Source organism: Eublepharis macularius, chromosome 11 (assembly GCF_028583425.1).
Source record: "Eublepharis macularius isolate TG4126 chromosome 11, MPM_Emac_v1.0, whole genome shotgun sequence".
Taxonomy (NCBI): domain Eukaryota; kingdom Metazoa; phylum Chordata; class Lepidosauria; order Squamata; family Eublepharidae; genus Eublepharis; species Eublepharis macularius.
In genome coordinates, this window is record NC_072800.1 from 93,504,836 (window position 1) to 93,522,274 (window position 17,439).

The window sequence follows — 17,439 nt, forward strand, 5'->3', positions numbered from 1 at the left end:
TCCTGAGCACCTGTGGGCCATATGTGGAGTCTTGAGAGTCTTTGTTCCTTTTGAAAGCAAGTGCCTAGTCCTCTTGGTGGGCCAGACAAGACTTGTAAGGCTTAGACGCCAGAGGACCGGGCGGGGCTTCCAGTAGCCAGGGAAATGGGCTTTTCAGCACTCAGCTTGGCGCAGGGGTGGGTGGGGAGAGCAGCCAACTAACACAAAAAGATGGTGGTTGTGGTACCACCTGAGCCCCTCCATCCCCTCCCCCTGCATTAGCGCCACCTCTGGTCTTCTGAGCTAACAGCTGTCTACTAGCCCTGAGCCTTTCTTGGGAGTCCCCCTTTAACGCCCAACTCTCTGTTCAAACACCCTCTAACTGTGCAACATCGCTTAAACACAGGATGGCACACTTCCGGCTCCTGGGGAGGAATGGGGGGGGGCTGGGCCCAGAAGGGTGTGCCTTTTGGCAGAGAACACCCGGTCGAGGGTGTTCTACATCTTGACTGTGCCGGGCTTTAAAAGACTGATTGGACCGCCTACAGCCAGCAGAATGCAGTGTGAATGGGCCACGTCACACTCCCAGGTTGGCCACAATCAATCCCAGCTCTTCCAGGGCCAAACCAGACATTACTTGCGAGTTTCATGCTTGGAGTGCCTGTTGATTTTTTTAAAATCCATTTTTCAGGTGCACAGAGGCCAAATTAAGACTGGGACTGTCTGGGTGTGAGTGAGGGCGGGAGGGTAAAGCCTCCCCTTATGCAAGAGCCTGAACTTCCCTCCCCACAGCCCCAATCTGAATCTGGCCCACCGTGAACCTGAAAATGCAGCTTTAGAAATTGCCGAAAGTGTCAAAATGGAACTCCCCGCACACATTCAGTCTGGCCCCGAAACGCCTACCTTTCGGAAAGGGTGTTTGCAAACACTTGTTCATCATGTTCACAAATTACATTTTGAGCTGAATACTTCAAGGGGGGGGAAAGGCTTTTAGAAAACATAAGGCCAGGCCTGCAGAAAATGGCTGCCAAGCCTGGCTCAGCGCGACTCTTTATGCCGAAAAACGCAACCTGCACAATGGAGATTTTCCTTTTGTTGGTCTTTATTTCCATTGCACCCTGGATACAAAACTACACCTGGAAATACTTTTTTTTTTTCTTAAACAGAGCTGGACTGCATCTTCATGAGATTAAAAAGAATTTTAAAATAATCGCTGTGGCATGGGAGAAAGGCAGGGCAAAGAAGAATAAATATATATGCAAGAGGTGGGGCGCAGAGGAGGAGAAGAGCAGAAGGTGCGTGCAGCCAAAGTGTTTCGAGGCCAGGGATGGAGGCAGGCACAGCGGGATGAGGAAGCCAAAGGCCATGGCAGAAAGGAGTCCCTTGGAGTGTGTGAGCTGAGCAACTCAATACGGTTTACCCGGGGCAGGCAGGAGACGGTCTTGCTCGTGGATGCGGTAGGCAAAAGAAGAACCATTTTTAACCATCCCACCCCAAAGCTATCCAGGTATGTCCTGCCAGACTTGTGATCGATCCTTTTGAAACTGTCAGGAAAGAGAACGGATTACAAATGTGGAGTGGGTGGGTTTGGAATTTGGTTTCTGAGCCGCCACGTTTTCAACCCTTCCACGAGGGCTAGAAACGCTCTTAAGTAAGATTCTCAAATGTTCGTCTCGAGTCTGGCGATTACAGCGCACAAAGATGAGAACTGCCACCTCTCCAGTCCCCAGCGGGTTTGTGGGTTAGTTTGGCTAGGGGCTGTGGTGGAGGGGGGAGAATCCGCTCTTGATTCCCCCAGGCGGTACGTATTTGGTACAGTGTGGCAGGCCTCACTGCCTCTGCAGTGCCCACCTTGACTTCCCACTCAGGCCACGGCCTCATGAAACACCCCCTTCCACATCCAGCAGTCTTTGTAGTGGTTTCCCCCCCACATCGGGCAGGTCTGGCGCTCTGGACTTGGCCACGGAGGGGGAGCAACAGAGGGAACGGAGACGAGAAACCCTTGGCAGAGCTAGAACTGTTCCTTTCCCTACGTTGTGTGGTGTTAAGGGAGCGGGTCCCCAGCCAAGGAGGGAAGGAGACGCTGGGAAGGGGGCCCAGCCTCCGTGCTGTGAGTTCTCAGGTGGTCCTTGAGGGACTCCTTGTAGCGGAAGCTGCGCCCACACTCCGCACACTGGTAGGGCCTCTCCCCCGTGTGGATTCTCTGGTGCTTGAGCAGGTTCTGTTTGCGGATGAAGCGCTTGCCGCAGACGGGGCACTGGAAGGGCCGCTCCCCCGTGTGCAGGCGCTGGTGGTTCTGGAGATGCTCCTTGCGGCTGTAGCACTTGCCGCATTCCTCGCACTTGTAAGGACGCTCGCCCCGGTGGGTCATCTGGTGCCGCACCAGCCCCGAGTGGCAATTGAAGCTTTTGCGGCACTCGGCGCACTCATAGGGACGTTCCTGGCCGTGGTGGCTCCTCTGGTGGACTTTGAGGCTCTTCTTCACCCCAAACATCTTGCCACACTCGCTGCAGCCGTGTGGCCTCTCAGCTGGCCCTTGGGGTGCAAATATGCTTTGCAACTCGCTGTCTAATTCAAGAGATTTACCCGGTCTGCTCCTGGCCGGGCTAAGGGGCTGTGAGATGGGGCCGCATGGACCCACGTAGGCTTCCACTGCTGCAGCAGCTGCTGGTGGTTCCCCCTGGAACAAAGGCTCCCCAGGCCTTGCTGGTTCTTCTGGGCCCTGGCGCTGTTCTTCTGCTTTGACCGCCATGCCATCACCGGCTGGAAGAAAGAAAGGAACAGGCCAGAGTTATTCATCCCTTGGGAAAAAATAAGCCAATTCTATGGAGAAACTGGTCAAGAGAGACAGCATCAAGTAGTGAAGAGATCCAACTTCAAATCCCTTCACAGCCACCTTCAAGTAGCCTAACCTATTTTGTAAGAGCCCCGTTCCCACATTATAGTGAGCAGGGGTGTGTATCCGATTCAGGTATTTCGGGTATCCGATTCGGCCCAATTTGGAAATACCGAAACAAAGCTTCCCGAAGTATTCGGGAAGCTTTGGGGGGGCTGGGGGTTAAGTTTAAAGGGCCCTGTTGCAAGCAGATGGGCCCTTTAAACTTTTCCATTCCCACCCTTTCCTCCCCACCCCCACTTACCTGGCACCGGCTGGAGGAGGAGGCCCTCCCATCTTCCTGCTGGCCTCCAGCGGTGGCGGCCCTCTCTGCTGGCCAGCTGCGCCGGCCGCAGTGGCAGCAGGGAAGGCCCTCTCCGCTGGCCATCTGGCCAGCACGGCATTGGTGGCTGGAGCCTGACCAGGTAAGTGGGTGGGGGGATAGGAGTTTAAGGGTGGGAGTGGCCTCCCCCCCTCCCCCGTCATTTCAGAGCATACTGAAACGACTTAGAAACCCGAATCCGAAGCGAGTTTTTTTCCGAAGCTTTTCCACCGCTTCGGGTAAACCCGAAGTGGGAAACCTGAATATTTTTCGGGTGCACACCCCTAATAGTGAATGCACATAGAATCTATGAACAGTGTACGTTTCATTTTTTAAAATACATGCATTGAGTCATTCTTATTTTACATTCAACATGTGAACAGCTGCATGTGTGACTTAAACCCAACATTTATCCAGCTACTGATCCCCAATTTCTTTGTAAAGAGAATGTGCGGTTGGCTCTTTTCTTACGAATTTACATGCAGAAAGCATAACAGTTCACTGTAACAAGAACAGAACTGAGGGGGTTGTGAAGGCAAAATAGGGAAGGAAAGACCCCTGTATGCTGTTCTGAGGTCCTTGGGAAAGGTAGGAGAAGCATTTATCTTAAAACCTGGCTCTCCAGATTAGAGTCATAGAATCATAGGGTTGGAAGGGACCTCTAGGGTCATCTAGTCCAACCCCCTGCACAAAGCAGGAACTTCACAACTACCCTCCCCAACTGCCCCAGTGCCCCCTGCTCCATGCCCAGAAGATGGCAAAACACCTCCAGGATCCCTAGCCAAACTGGCCCGTGGAAAATTGCTACCCGATCACAAGGTGGCAATTGGCATTACCCTGGGCATGTAAGAAGGGCCACGAGTCTTGCTGCTCGTAACCACAACACCAAACTGGCTCTCAGCTGGCTCTCTTAGCACCTCACGGCCGAGACTTTGCCATGAAAGCCATTCATACATGCAGCTGAAGGAACTCCTACTTCCTGGCTGGGTCTATGTATGGGCTGCAAAGGATGCAAAATGAGGTTCACAGCAAGGTGTTTGTGGGTCACCACTTGCTATCCTGAACCAGCAAGCCCGGGAGAGGGGATTCCACAGCGCTTCAAGTGAAAGACCCCCGGCTGCTCCTCCGACCATCGCCAGGGAAGTCCACTCTGCCCACTTCCGCAATCCCATGATAAGAACCTTGAGAAAGACAATTTAAAACTAGGCTTTTGAATGAATAAAGAACCAACATGAATACAGTTGCAGGTGGGTAGCCCTGTTAAGTCTGTAGCAGCAGAACAAATTTCGAGTCCTGTAGCACTTTAGCATAGCTTTTAAGAGTCACAGCTCATTTCATTAGCTTTGACTCACAAAAGCTTATCCCCTGGGAAAATGCTATTGGACTCAAATTTCTTTTCCTTTTTTTATTTTGAAAAGACAAAGTAATAGTATAGGGGGTAAAGAAAAGAGGAAAAGGGATTACATCATGGTTATATGGATCAAAATAATTATATACAACAAAATATTTTAAACAAAAAAGTTTTCTTCCCAGCATCTCCTCCATTAAATTTTTATGATACTAAATACTGTAATACTTGCTTACGTTAGAATACATTTATAGTCAACATTTTCGGTTTCAAATTCCTATTCAAATATCTGTATTCAATATATTTCAACATTTATATTCAACATTCAACATTTTAAGTTTCCGATTTCATAGCTAATCTGTTTTACACCTATATGATTAATTTCAACCTTACTGCATATTCGATATTACACAGTTTTGCCTCTTCTACCTTGTAACGAGCTTTTGCCCGTGTCTGAAACTAAGCTTCTACTTAACCAAAAGAAAAATGTATCTTTCTCTTGGAAAGCTTTCAGCTACTAGTTCTCAGACCTGTCAAACAGCTGAGTTCTTTGAACCACCTGTTTATCAGTACATTTATTTATATAGGGTTCGATATTGTTTTGCAACTCTTTATCAAACACACAGACACCTATCTAGGGTTTATTTCACTTTATTGAAAATACACCCTAGTTTTTTAATGAAGCAAGTAATTAAAATATAAATGGTTATTAATATGAATCCTATAAAAACAGAACACAGAAAGGCAATAAGAAATAAGTTTGCTAACATTTCCTAATAAATACCATGTTTAACATAATCAAAGTTTCTATGAAATGCATAGGTAAAGATAAAATTCTCTCCTAAATTCTCTCAAGAGATTACTTCCATCAGAGCTCTGACATTCTATTTGCATTTTTATAAGTCATCATATGCAAATATCTAAGAGCTTTTCAAGTGATAGCACAAACAAACAATAATTGGTTTGATGCTTCATTGAATATTCATAGTTTCTATTGTATAACCTTCCAATTAGTAAAAAATGACGTTATACTCAAACTTGCTAAACAAAACTGTAAATCTCTGAGAAGTGTCAGAAAAAGTTAAGTTGAGAGATCACTATTGGTTGAATCTCTGATAGAGGAACATTAATCTCGATAGAGTCCACTATTTTAATTAACTGTCAAAAGATTAAAGCACACCTGTTAGAATTACCTAACACTTAGAAAAAAACACAGACGGTTCATGCAAAGTTTGAAAGTTCATCTAGAATACAAAAGCTTGGCCTAGTATTGCTCAGTATTGATTATTGTCATCTGCTTTTATCTATATTGGTGCAACAACCTAACTACTATAGCTTGGATTCAAATTTCAATATGCATGAAGGAGTTAAAGCAGACCACATTGTAGAAAAACAGCCTCAACACAAACTGCGCAAGCAGGAGGACTAGAAAGCTGATCTCTTCGTAGTGGGGGAACCACGGCCAGGGGTCCCTGTTCTGTAGCCTAAAGTGGATTCTGTGTGTATTTCCACAGAGCCACAGCCAAAGGGGATGTGCGGGTTTCGGGCTGAGCAGAGAGGCGACGCTCCCCCAAGGGTCCTTCCTAATAGCTTTCTGAACCTCACAGCGCTTTCAGGTGTACTCACCTGGGCCAGGGCCGGTCAGCATTTCTCTCTCTGCAGGCTCCCAGTGTCCCCGGACACACGGCTCTTCCTCTTGCTTGATCCAGGACAAGAAGTCATGGGCTGACATAAGAGCCTCGGCACCTGGGAGAAGAGAACAGGGCGGCTGTTTCAACCAAAGGAAACAGCCCTCAAGTCTGTCAACAGGCAGAGAGGGCTGCAAGGACAGCAGACGCTCTCAGGGGCTGCTGTGGAAAAGGATGGCAGGACGGCCCATTTGAAATCAGTGCAGGAAGAGAAAGAGAAGACAGGAATCATAGAACAACAGGGTTGGAAGGGACCTCTGGGGTCATCTAATCCACCCCCTGCACAATGTGGGAAATTCACAACTACCTCTGCCCCACCCCCCCACACACAGTGCCCCCTGCTCCATGCCCAGAAGGTGGCAAAACACGGTCAGGATCCCTAGCCAAACTGGCCTGGGGAAAATTGGTACCTGACCCCCAGGTGGCGATCGGCCTTACCCTGGGCATGTAAGAAGGGGCCACGAGAACTAAGCCCCAATGTAACCCTTCCTGCCCTCCACCTCATGATCTGCCCAGGTTCACAGAATCAGCACTGCTGTCAGATGGCCCTCTAGCCTCTGATTGAAAACCTCCAAAGAAGGAGAATCGTGGTCAACATAAACATCCTAAAAAAACTCAAGGGCGGGGGTGGGCTGGGGTCTCACCAAAACCTAATTTAAATGCAATACTGCATGAAACAAAAAGCACTCTCCTGGGAGGACTTGTTCATTTATTTAGGAAAGTTTTTTGCCCCCTCTAAAGGGGATCCTGCCAAGGGGGCTTTGCACTCAGAGTCTCCTTGAAGCTGGGCTGCCCCGCCCCACGTAAAGCAGCAGTGTGCCATGCCTTCAGGTTTGCGGCCCAGGTTGAACGAGATGCTGCATGGATGCAGGACCTCACGTCTTTCGCCTCATGTTTCACTGAAACCTAAGGAGGCCAATGAAGCAAAGGGGGGCTAATGCTGAGTAGGCCCCGCTCGCCCGGCCCAGTTGAATTTCACTCATGAGAGGAGACACAAGCAGAAAGCGCCTCTCTCATTTCAAAATGTGAAACTCGGGGTCTGAGTTTAGCACGAATCAAGTGGGCTCGGAGCAGAAGGGGAGAGGGCTGTGCCCCGCCAAGCCTTCCAAAGGGCGGCAGTCCCAAAACGCCTGAACTGCCGAGGCCTGGAATGATAAGGAAGAGTCGGGCTTCTGGCCTTGGCCTGGCCTAACATTTTGCTGATTGCACTTCCGTCTCCCATTTTCATCTCAGGGTGACTCAGCGCCAAGAAAGGGGTTCCTTAGACTTGCCAGGGACCCCTCGCCTCCTGTCGAGAGGGTAGGGTACCTGGGACTTACGCGTGTGCGCCCCAGAGCCAACATGATGTCACTTCCTGTAGTGATGTCACCATGCCGGCCGTGTGAACGCTCCTGCGCTCTGCACGGAACTGATTCTGCATGTTTGGGGCTCAAATCTGCCCTAAATGAAGCGTGGAAATGCTCCCTTGGGCAGCACAAAGACGTCACTACTGGTCGTGACGTCGCCACACCAGCTGGGAGTGCCCTGCACAGCACTTACTCCTGAGGTGCCTGCTGGTGGCGGGCAACCTCCGAGAGTGTGCCCCCTCCCACTGATTGCTGGGTAACTGGCAGACAAGGGGGCAAATCCCTAGGAGTTTGTCTGCCACCGGCAGGCACCTGGGAACCCTAGGGTCCCTCCCTGTGTAGATTTGGGCACTGCAGCCCGTAATTTCAGCTTAGTCCTGTCATCCTGAAACTCTTGTTCATGTCAATAGAGCTTGGCCAGAAGAATTTCCCAGAGGACTGTGCCCTAACGCCACCAAAAATAGCGGAACATCAAACTGTCAAATTGGGTTGTAGAAATACAAAAAAATCTTGCAAAAATTTTTTGCAACATATGCCGTCCTATGTTCTCCCAACAGAAATGCCTGGGCCGTGGAGCAGTCAGGATTGGGTTCTGGAGCAGGCTGTCTCCCCAAAAGACAGTGTCCTGTGGTTGGACCAGTCACCTGCGCAGGGGTCTGTCGGGATGCCCCTCTCCTCGGGGAACTGCCCTCCCCCAGCAAAGGGCTCTTCCTGCTTGATCCGGGACAAGATGTCAGGCGTCGACATCAAGGGTTCTGCGGAGGAGAGAGAAGATTAGAGAAGGATTGAGGCTCACTAGAGCGGGCTGGCGTGCTTCGTTGCCGCACTCAGCCTTAAGCTCACTTGATCACGTCAAGCTTCAGACTATTTGCAGTATTGTGACTACTTATTTTATTCGTTTTATTTCTTTATTTTTAACGTTTATTAGCCACCTTTCCTCAAAGATGCTCAAGGCGCTTACAATGCAAAATATAAACAGCATAAATATATTAAGAAACAACAGTTAACAATAAAAAAACAACAATCAAGTCCTGCCTCGCAGGGTTGTTGTTAGGAATGCTAATGAATACATTAAAGCACTGCATCAGTGACAAGAGCATTCTGTGCCATCTGGTTGCCTATCAGCTGCCTCCATATTGCGGGGAGGCTCTGGGTTCCGTTCCTGGCCTGCAGGCCCCCAGCTGCATCTGTCTGCTTACATTTTTATCCTTCTCCAACAAGCTCAAGGTTCTCCCCTCCCTATTTTATGCTCACAACCACCACTCTGAGACACAGAATAGCAAAAAGTCCGGTAGCTCCTTTAAGACTAACCAACTTTATTGTAGCATAAGCTTTTGAGAACCACAGCTCTCTTCGTCAGATGCATCTGATGAAGAGAGCTGTGGTTCTCGAAAGCTTATGCTACAATAAAGTTGCATTTGACAAAGAGAGCTGTGATTCTCGAAAGCTTATGCTACAATACAGTTGGTTAGTCTTAAATGTGATACTGGACTCTTTACTATTTTAAAACTCCTCAGGTGGGTCTTGAGCAACACCACCACCATTCTTCCTACCCAACAACTCCCTTTGCGACAGTTTTCCTCACCTGTGCAAGGATCCGGCGCGGCAACCTCCCGCTCCTTGGAGTTTGGCTGCTCCGGGATGCACGGCTCTGTGCTCCGTTCAATCCTTGGCTGCGCCTCTGGCTTCGAAACGTTGATGTCTGCTCCTGAGGAGGCCACAGAGAGAAGCCGCTGAAGGCTGACCCAGGAAGACCCCTTTGGGTGCTGGCTTTGCAACAGGCTGTTTGTCTCGCTCAGTTTCCTGCCAGCTGTGCTGATGCTTTTTACTGATTTTATGCTGGCTTCTTATTGCTACGAGTTGGATCCTCTTGCTGTTTCAAAGACACTGCCTTGGGAGTCTTTTACTGAGTCAGTGGTCTCTAAATATCACAATAAAATGAATGATTCAAGATTGCCCCCCCACCCCATTTTATCAATCTCATCCTCCATCACCCCAATAGCACAGGCTGCCACTTCAGAACCATGAGCACATCCCACAACGTCTTGCAGCTGCCTGGTAAAAAAAGATGGATGTTGGTGCTGGTTATATCCTCTGATGGCAGGCTTGTACAGGTGAGCTAGCTTGGTTTAGCGGCTGATTTATGTATCTGTTTGCTTGCTTTCTAGCCCACCTTTCTCACTGAGACTCAAGGCAGACTACAGAACGAGATGCCAATGCAATAAAAACAGTACCAACAATACCAACAAAAATACATTGGACAAGCCGTGCAAACTAACAACGCTTGGATTACAAAATCACAAAACCATGCAGTACTATTGGATTGAAAGTAGGGAGAGCTGAGTTCAAATCCCCAACAAGCCATGACGCTTGAACCGGACACTCTCCCTCAGACTTGAAATTTCACAGATTTGTTTCCAGGGTCAAAGGGAGGGAGGCAGGCTCGTGCAAACTGTTTGGGGTGCCTTGGAGGAAGGGCAGGATCCAAATCTGATCAATAAACTGTCAGTTCAGTTTAGCTGTCAAGGCTAAACTTTGGGGGGCCCCAAGCCAGGCCCACTTTTACATTAGAAGTGCACACGAGTCAAAAAGACAAATAAGTGGATACTAGATCAAATCAAGCCTGAATTCTCCCTAGAAGCTAAAACGACAAAACTGAGGCTGATCCTGGAAAAGGCAATAATGCTGGGGAAACTGGACGGCAGTAGGAAAAGAGGAAGCCCTAAAACGAGATGGTTGGACTCAATAAAAGAAGCCACGTCCTCCAGTTTGCAGGATCTGAGCAAGTCTGTTAAGGAGAGGACGTTTTGGAGGTCTTTCCTTCATAGGGTCGGCATAGGTTAGAGGTGACTTGACGACACATCACACACACACACACACACACACGACCATCTCTTGGGGGGTCCCCATAAGACCATTCTGAGTTGACAAAAGCCCCTTGGCATCACTGGGCTTGTGTCTGCTGCCTCCTGGGGCCCTAAAGATGGGGGTGGGCTGCCAAGCCCCTGGAAGGCTTTCTGAAAAAGCTTGGTGGCTCAGCGGCTGCACAGACCTGCTCCTCACTGGCCCTTCCATGACTGTACCATAACTAAGATCTGTATTTCTGTCCTGATATGATTTTTATCTCCTCTTCCTCCAGGGAGCTCGTCCCCACCCCAGCATTTCTGTCCTCACAACAACCCTGTGAGGAAGGTTAGGCTGAGACAAAACGACGGGGTCTAGTTGAGTATAAAGAGCCCAAGGACCGCGTGCTACCTCAAACAGGCCCACCCTCATGCCTGCAGGGACCCCTACAGTGGCCTTGCCAGACTTCCGCATGCCTTCCATAAAAATGTTCAACAGCCTTACAACCAGAATTACAATGGGGGTGGGGGGGAGGTTGATTCCGCAGACCTAAAAGTGGTGCTTTCCCCCCAGTGCACAGCTCACAACAGGGGAAGGTTCTTTGTGCAAGGGGGTGGCCTCACCGTCTCCATCGACCTGCTGTCTGGATCTCCTGCCAGTGCAGGGTCCGGGAATCTTGTCCCCCGAGCTCAGGCCTGCTCACGGCCTCCTCCTGTGCCAGCAGCAGCAAGGTGGAGGTGGAGGCCCTGCCCCTCGCCCCCTTCCTGGATGCTACTGCCCGCTGGAAGTGCACCCCTGTGTGTTGGCACCTTCCTCAACAATGAGAGATGTGGGGGAGGCGGCACAACGGGGGAAGAGCTGCCAGTCTTCTGGGCCGTGTTGCTGCCACTGAGCCAGGCCGCCTTGCAGGACTGGGTCTCAATCCAGCCCTGGTTACCTTTCAGAGTATTTGGCAGAGCCAAGAGGGCCTTCCAGGTCACATGGGCCAGCATGTCGGGTTGCCAGCAAGCCTGGAGAAAAATGTCCTGTCCCTTTAAGAGAGGCATAGACCCAAACAGCATCGCCCTCTAATAAACATCTCGTTAAGCTTCTATTAATGGGACAAGGAAGTTTTTGCTCCAGGCAGTTGGCAATCCTACCACCGTGTCCTTGCTTAATCTGCAAACGCAAGCCTAGCAAACACCGGACCGTAACCTAGGCTTCAGTGCTGCTCTGCCTCCAGCGACTGTGTGGATCCTTCCTCTCAAACCCAGTTGCTTAAAACCAAAACTTCACAGCTGCCACAGAGACGTGATGCCCCCCTTTGTTCCCCAGGCATGTGTTAGAATGTTTATATTTAAATTTTAAACCCGCAAGTGTCAGTAGATCGTTATAGGGCTGTGTATATTGCACTGTATCCATTACTGATTTTTAACAATGGTTTTATGGTAGGAAAAAAAAACTGGGAAAACAGCAATTGCCAGAGGCTGGCTGCAGGAAAAGCGCGCTGATCTGGGCAGAACTTTTGCAGTGGAGGAAAACGCTCTGCATGCCAACTGGACAATGCGCTTTATGAGTACGGGCTGCACTCTTTCCAAAAAGAATGGAGTCAAGTCAGTTTGGGCAAGACCATATTGAGGAGGGGGGGAAACCTGGAAAGAGGACGGCTATAGTACAATGCAGAAATTGGTGGAGGGAGGAAGCGCTCCGGTTTGGAATCCGAAGCAGAGAAAAACCTACTTGAGGAAGCGCTCTAAGAGACAGCGCTGTCAGTGTGGAAGTCCCAGGTTCAAACGGTGTCTCTGCCTGGACTCAGGAAATTACGTCTTCCCCAGCTCAGCTCACCCACCTGCCATTCATGGCTGTTGCATGTGCTACCATTTCCTGATGGGTGGCAGAGCCTTGTCTGGGGTGGCCCCAAACAATTCGTGGCATTCCCTGCTTGTTGCTTTCTGCTAGGAGTCAAGGGAAGTTGTTCTTCATTCCTCCAGATCTTTTGCAATTTTAAGTTAAAATATAATCTGGGCAATTGTATCCCACATATTTTTTTTCTTCATCACAATATCTTTTAAAACCTTTTGCTACTAAAAATTTTGTGTTTTTTTCTGATTGTTGCTGGCTGTTTTAGGCCTAGGGTTTTTTTTAGTGTGTTGGTGTTTTGTTGCCGGTTTTTTTCTTACTGCTGCTGGGGCAACTGGGTTTCTATTGCTTCTGTTTGGGTAAATTTGATTTTCTCTCTCTCTTTTGTTAGCTGGTTTGAGGGTTTGTTTTCTTTTTACTGAGACATTAAATACAAAAATTAACAAAGATGTACAGACCTTAAAGTGTTGTTACAAGATATACAAAGATACTATGAAATGCTTTGAACTTTCTAGCGCATTAGATAAAGATGCTACTATTATTATACCTTGGCTGAGCAAAGATTCGTAGTTCTCCTTTACAAGGTTACTGTAGAGGTCTTTTTGCCACTCGGCCAAGTTCTTCCATTCTTCAGCAGAGAAATATACAGCGATGTCGACAAAAGTCACTGGCATCTGGAATGGGAAAAGGATCCATGCATATTGGCAATTGGCTGCTGCCTCTGACATCAACGCAGAGTCCTTTATAAGTGCGAAACATCGAACTGATGTTCAGGGATTTTATGAGGCAGGAAAACAGGGACACCTTAGACTTTCAAAAATAATTATTCTCTGGCCGTCCCAAACACTCACAAAACTTTTTGGAACAGGTTGTCTAAAGACACAACACAGTCTGCGTGCACATAAAGCCTAACAACAACAACTGCACTTATATACCGCCTTTCTGGACAGAGCGGTGAATAAAGTCAGTGCTATTATTATCCCCACAACACAGCTGGGCTGAGAGGACGGGCTGACCCAAGGCCACCTGCTGAGATCACGGCAGGCAGGAGAGGGAGTCGAACCAGCAGAATCTTGCATCTCAACTACTTAACCGCTATGTTATACAGCAGCTCTCTGCAGAAAATCCTGTGAGATGGGAACACTCCTGGACAAATTCATTGTGGAACAACAACAACAACAACAACAAAATTCAATTGATATACTGCCCTTCAGGACAATTTAACGCCCACTCAGAGTGGTTTACAAAGCATGTCATTATTATCCCCACAACAAAACACCCTGTGAGGTGGGTGGGGCTGAGAGAGCTCCGAGGGAGCTGTGCAAGACTCAAGGCCACCCAGCTGGCTTCAAGCGGAGGAGTGGGGAATCAAACCTGGCTCTCCAGATCAGAGTCTCGCGCTCTTTACCACTACACCAAACTGGCTCTCCCTTTCGTTGCCTCCCTTGGGAAGCCTCGCTTTCTCCCTGGTCATTCTTTCTGCTTGGAAGTCCCTCGCAGACTTCCTGCGCGGTTCCATTTCTGCTCCTCCCCACCCGCCCCCTCCCCAAACAGTCTTCCTTTCTCTTGGCCGGTAGCATCCGCAGACCTTCAGCTGCCTTCATTCCCCCCAGTCTCACCCCCACCCCCGCTCTCAACCTAGGCCCAGTTCAGCATCGTTGCTGCAGGTGGCCCAGTCTGACCCCTCTGACCCTTCCCCAAATGCCCTCTCCTGATGTTTACCTTGGGGATTTCCCCCTTGGACCCTGGTGGCAATCTTAGGACCCAAAAGTTCCGGTTCTTGAGGAGGTTCTCCATGTTCTCCAGCCTCCTCTGGAGCAGCCCGTACTCCTGGATCAGGGTCCCCAGGACAGCCCACTTGCTCTCCAGCTGGTTCCCAAACTCCATGGCCGTCTTCTCGCAGTCCAGGAGTTTCTTCTCAGCGTTCCCAGACCGGCCCTCCAGGCTGAGCAGCCGCGTGGCCAGCAAGTCGATCTTCCTCTCCATGGCCTGGACAGTGGCCACCACGCTCCAGAGGGAGGCCTCGGCCGTGTGCAGCTGCGCTTCTCGCATGTGGCTCAGCTCAGGGACCAGCGGGGGCTGGAGGGGCATCAGGTGTTGGGCCTCGACGTTCCATTCCTGGATCTGTTTGGGGAAAGGAGGCGGGGAAACATTAATTTTATTTATTGGATTTTTATACTGCTTCTACATCAAAAAAGGCCCAAAGCGGTTTACAACATTAAAAACGATTAAAAGCATCGATAAATGCTGCATATTAAAACTAAAAACATCACTACAGTTCAAGGATCCCACAAACACAACCAACAGTAAAAGAACAACCAGGTGGCAAAGATTCCACGATTGATCGTGGCAGGTTAAAAGCCTGCTGAAACAATTCCACGCTGTGGAAGGGCTAGAGAAAGAGGGAGCTCCCCAAGGGTGGGAGAGCGGGCCAAAGGCTCCACCAGCTTCACAGAGGTGGAAGGCAGTTGGCGGATCATCCTGGGTGAACGGCAGGCAAGAAAGGCGAGCCCATACTTTTCCCTGGCAGAGGAGTTCATTAGGCCTTCCCCTCCTGTAAAGACTGCAGCATCCTGGGAGCAGGAGAGGGACCACTCACTCACGCTGTTTCTTTCTAATGCTCTTTCACAGACTCCTAAAAGGTAGGGTGCAAGGGAGCGGAAATCCCTTGATATCGGATCGTCAGAATGAAAGCTCCCGCAGCTGCTCCATACTGAAGGCATTGAATGGGGAGGCTCGGTTCCTTTATTTATTTACTTATTTATTTACAGCCCACCCTCCCTGCAAATGGACTCAGGGCGGGTTACAGTGATAAGAATTACAACAGATAAAACAATAAAATCACAGACTCGATTACCACAAACACAATTTCCAGTAACCTAGATGGGCCCCCTTCCCTTTTCCTTGCATGCCATACACATAAAAAAAGGTGGAGGTCTGAGTTAATAACTCTGATCATGCATGGGGGGTGGGGAACAGATGATCATATAAATCATACCAATCCAAGAATATCAGTGTAGGGATGCAGAGTGAAAATTGTTGGGGGGGCACTATGGCAAGGAATGTGGTTTCCGAGCAGACTTGACCAAGGCTCCTCTCTCTTTAGAAAGGGGGAAATCAAAAAGAGTCCAGTAGCACCTTTTAAGACTAACCAACTTTATTGTAGCATAAGCTTTCAAGAACCACAGCTCTCTTCGTCAGAATCACAGTTCTCTGCGTCAGATGCATCTGACGCAGAGAACTGTGATTCTCGAAAGCTTATTCTACAATAAAGTTGGTTCGTCTTAAAAGGTGCTACTGGACTCTTTCTGATTTTGCTACTACAGACGGCTAACTCCTCTGTGTTTAGAAAGGGGAAACTCTCTGCTTGGACCAAAGTGCTCACAGATTCTAAAGCAGCAATTGGGTGGGAGCGCCTAAGAGGGGACACAAGACATCAGTGGAAGGAACTTGTGCCTCTGCCTGCCCTTCCCCCCATGCCATCTCCTCCTCGCTGGTTCTGCATGGACCTCGAGAAGCAGGAGATGTAACTAGCTCTGCTCTGCTCCAGAACTGGCTGCAATTCAGAAGAGACTGTATGCAAACACCAGGCCAGAAATGCACCGGGTTTCATCAAAACTAAAAGGTAAGCCCCTGCTCGTACCTGTTCGTCCTGGAGTCTGTGCTGTTATTAAAGATTGGAGGGGCAGTTTCCCTGGTCACAACCCATCTGTACTATCTGTACTGGGGTTGTGAAGGACCCAGTGAGTCATGGCTCAGAGGATCCTAGGTTGCCAACTCCAGCCTGGGAAATTCCTGGAGATTTGGGAGCAGTGCCTGTGGAGGGGAGAATCTGGGGACGGATTTTGCCTAGAATCTGTGGTATGTCACAGCATTTGCTCCCTGAAGATGCCATTTTCTCCAGGGGACTGATCCCTGCAGTCAGGAGAGCTGTTGTAATTCCGGGAGATCTCCAGGTTCCACCTGGAGGCTGGCAAACTTGGGGGTCATGTGCACAGGGCAGTGAGATCACTGCATGGGGCACCCCTCCTAGAAGACAACTTCCAGAGGCAGTGTGGGGTAGCAGTGAGGGTGCTGGACTACGGCCAGGGAGACGGGGGCTGCATTCACACATTGGTGGGGACCTCTATGCACAAGCTGGTCCCATTGCACAGGGCAGAGCACTGTCCAGTGATGTGGCTTGGGCTCCCCTCTCTGCCTGGGGCCAGTGCTCTGGTCCTAGCCTACCTCGCACGGGTGTTGTGAGCATAAAAAGGAGCTCCGCCTCCGCCCACCTGGCTCCTCCGAGGAAGGGTCAAAAGGCTCCAGGAGGGCAACCAAGGAGCATCCTCCAGCGGTCCAGAAAGTTGCCGGATCCGGGCCAGCGGCTCAGCGCAGCCTCGCCTGCCCCCCCCCCGCAGCGCATCCCCCGCCCGGAGAGTTCGGGGCCCCCTTGCAGCAGACCCGGCCCGCAAGGGGGGGGGGGGGTAGAAAAGCGCCGCCCCCTCAATCCCCGGGCCCTGCGGCCCTTTCCCTTCCCGCCTCCCGGCCGATGCAGCCCGCAAAGCAGCAGCAGCAGCGGGGGGAGGGGGCAGCGAGCCCCCCCATGAGAGCCCCCTCCTCCCCCAGGAGCACCCCGACCCCCCCCCCGGTGGCCCAACTAAGACCCCAGCCGGGGGAGGGGGCAGAGCAGCCGAGGCCCCCGCCGACCCCCCACCCCCCCACCCCCCCGGGGTCCCGCTCCCCCCGCCCAGCCCCGATCCGCGCGGGGCCGCTCACCTGGGCAGGGGCCCATTCAGCCATGGCCGGCGGCGGAGGGGCGGCGGGCGCGGCGAGGGGCGATCGCGGCTGGGCGCGGGCCGGGGGCGTCCCGGGGCGGCGGCGGAGGAGGAGGAGGCGGCAGGGGCGGCGGGCGCGCGGCGGCGGCGGCGGCGGCGGCTGGTTACATCGGGAGGAAGCGCGCCGGACGCGACTGTAGCGATTTGGCGGAAAAGAGGCGGCGAGCCGCGGGGGCTGGGCGGAGGCGCGCCCCCTGCAGGGCCGAGGCGGCGCCGCACCCCCCGCACGCACCCCCCTCCCCCCCGGCATGCCGACGTCAGGCTCGGCGGGGGCGGGAAAAGCCCCTCGCGGCGGGCGGGTGGACGGGCGGCGACGCGCGGCGGATGCGCAGCAACGGGGCAGCCCGTCCACACGGGGCAGGCGGCGGGAGGGGAAGGGCC

At 51.0% G+C, this 17,439-nt stretch overlaps 1 protein-coding gene across 1 annotated transcript; it reads right to left on the reverse strand.

The window, feature by feature from the left end:
- Positions 1-1,078: 1,078 nt before the first annotated feature.
- ZNF282 (zinc finger protein 282) lies at positions 1,079-17,187 on the reverse strand. Its single transcript, XM_054991556.1, has 7 exons — positions 17,000-17,187; positions 13,964-14,365; positions 12,789-12,915; positions 9,144-9,266; positions 8,203-8,313; positions 6,151-6,270; positions 1,079-2,742 (listed from the first exon to the last, which is right to left on the reverse strand). The coding sequence occupies exons 1-7, from the start codon at positions 17,021-17,023 to the stop codon at positions 2,024-2,026; spliced, it is 1,626 nt and encodes a 541-aa protein (XP_054847531.1). The 5' UTR covers positions 17,024-17,187; the 3' UTR covers positions 1,079-2,023.
- Positions 17,188-17,439: the final 252 nt, after the last annotated feature.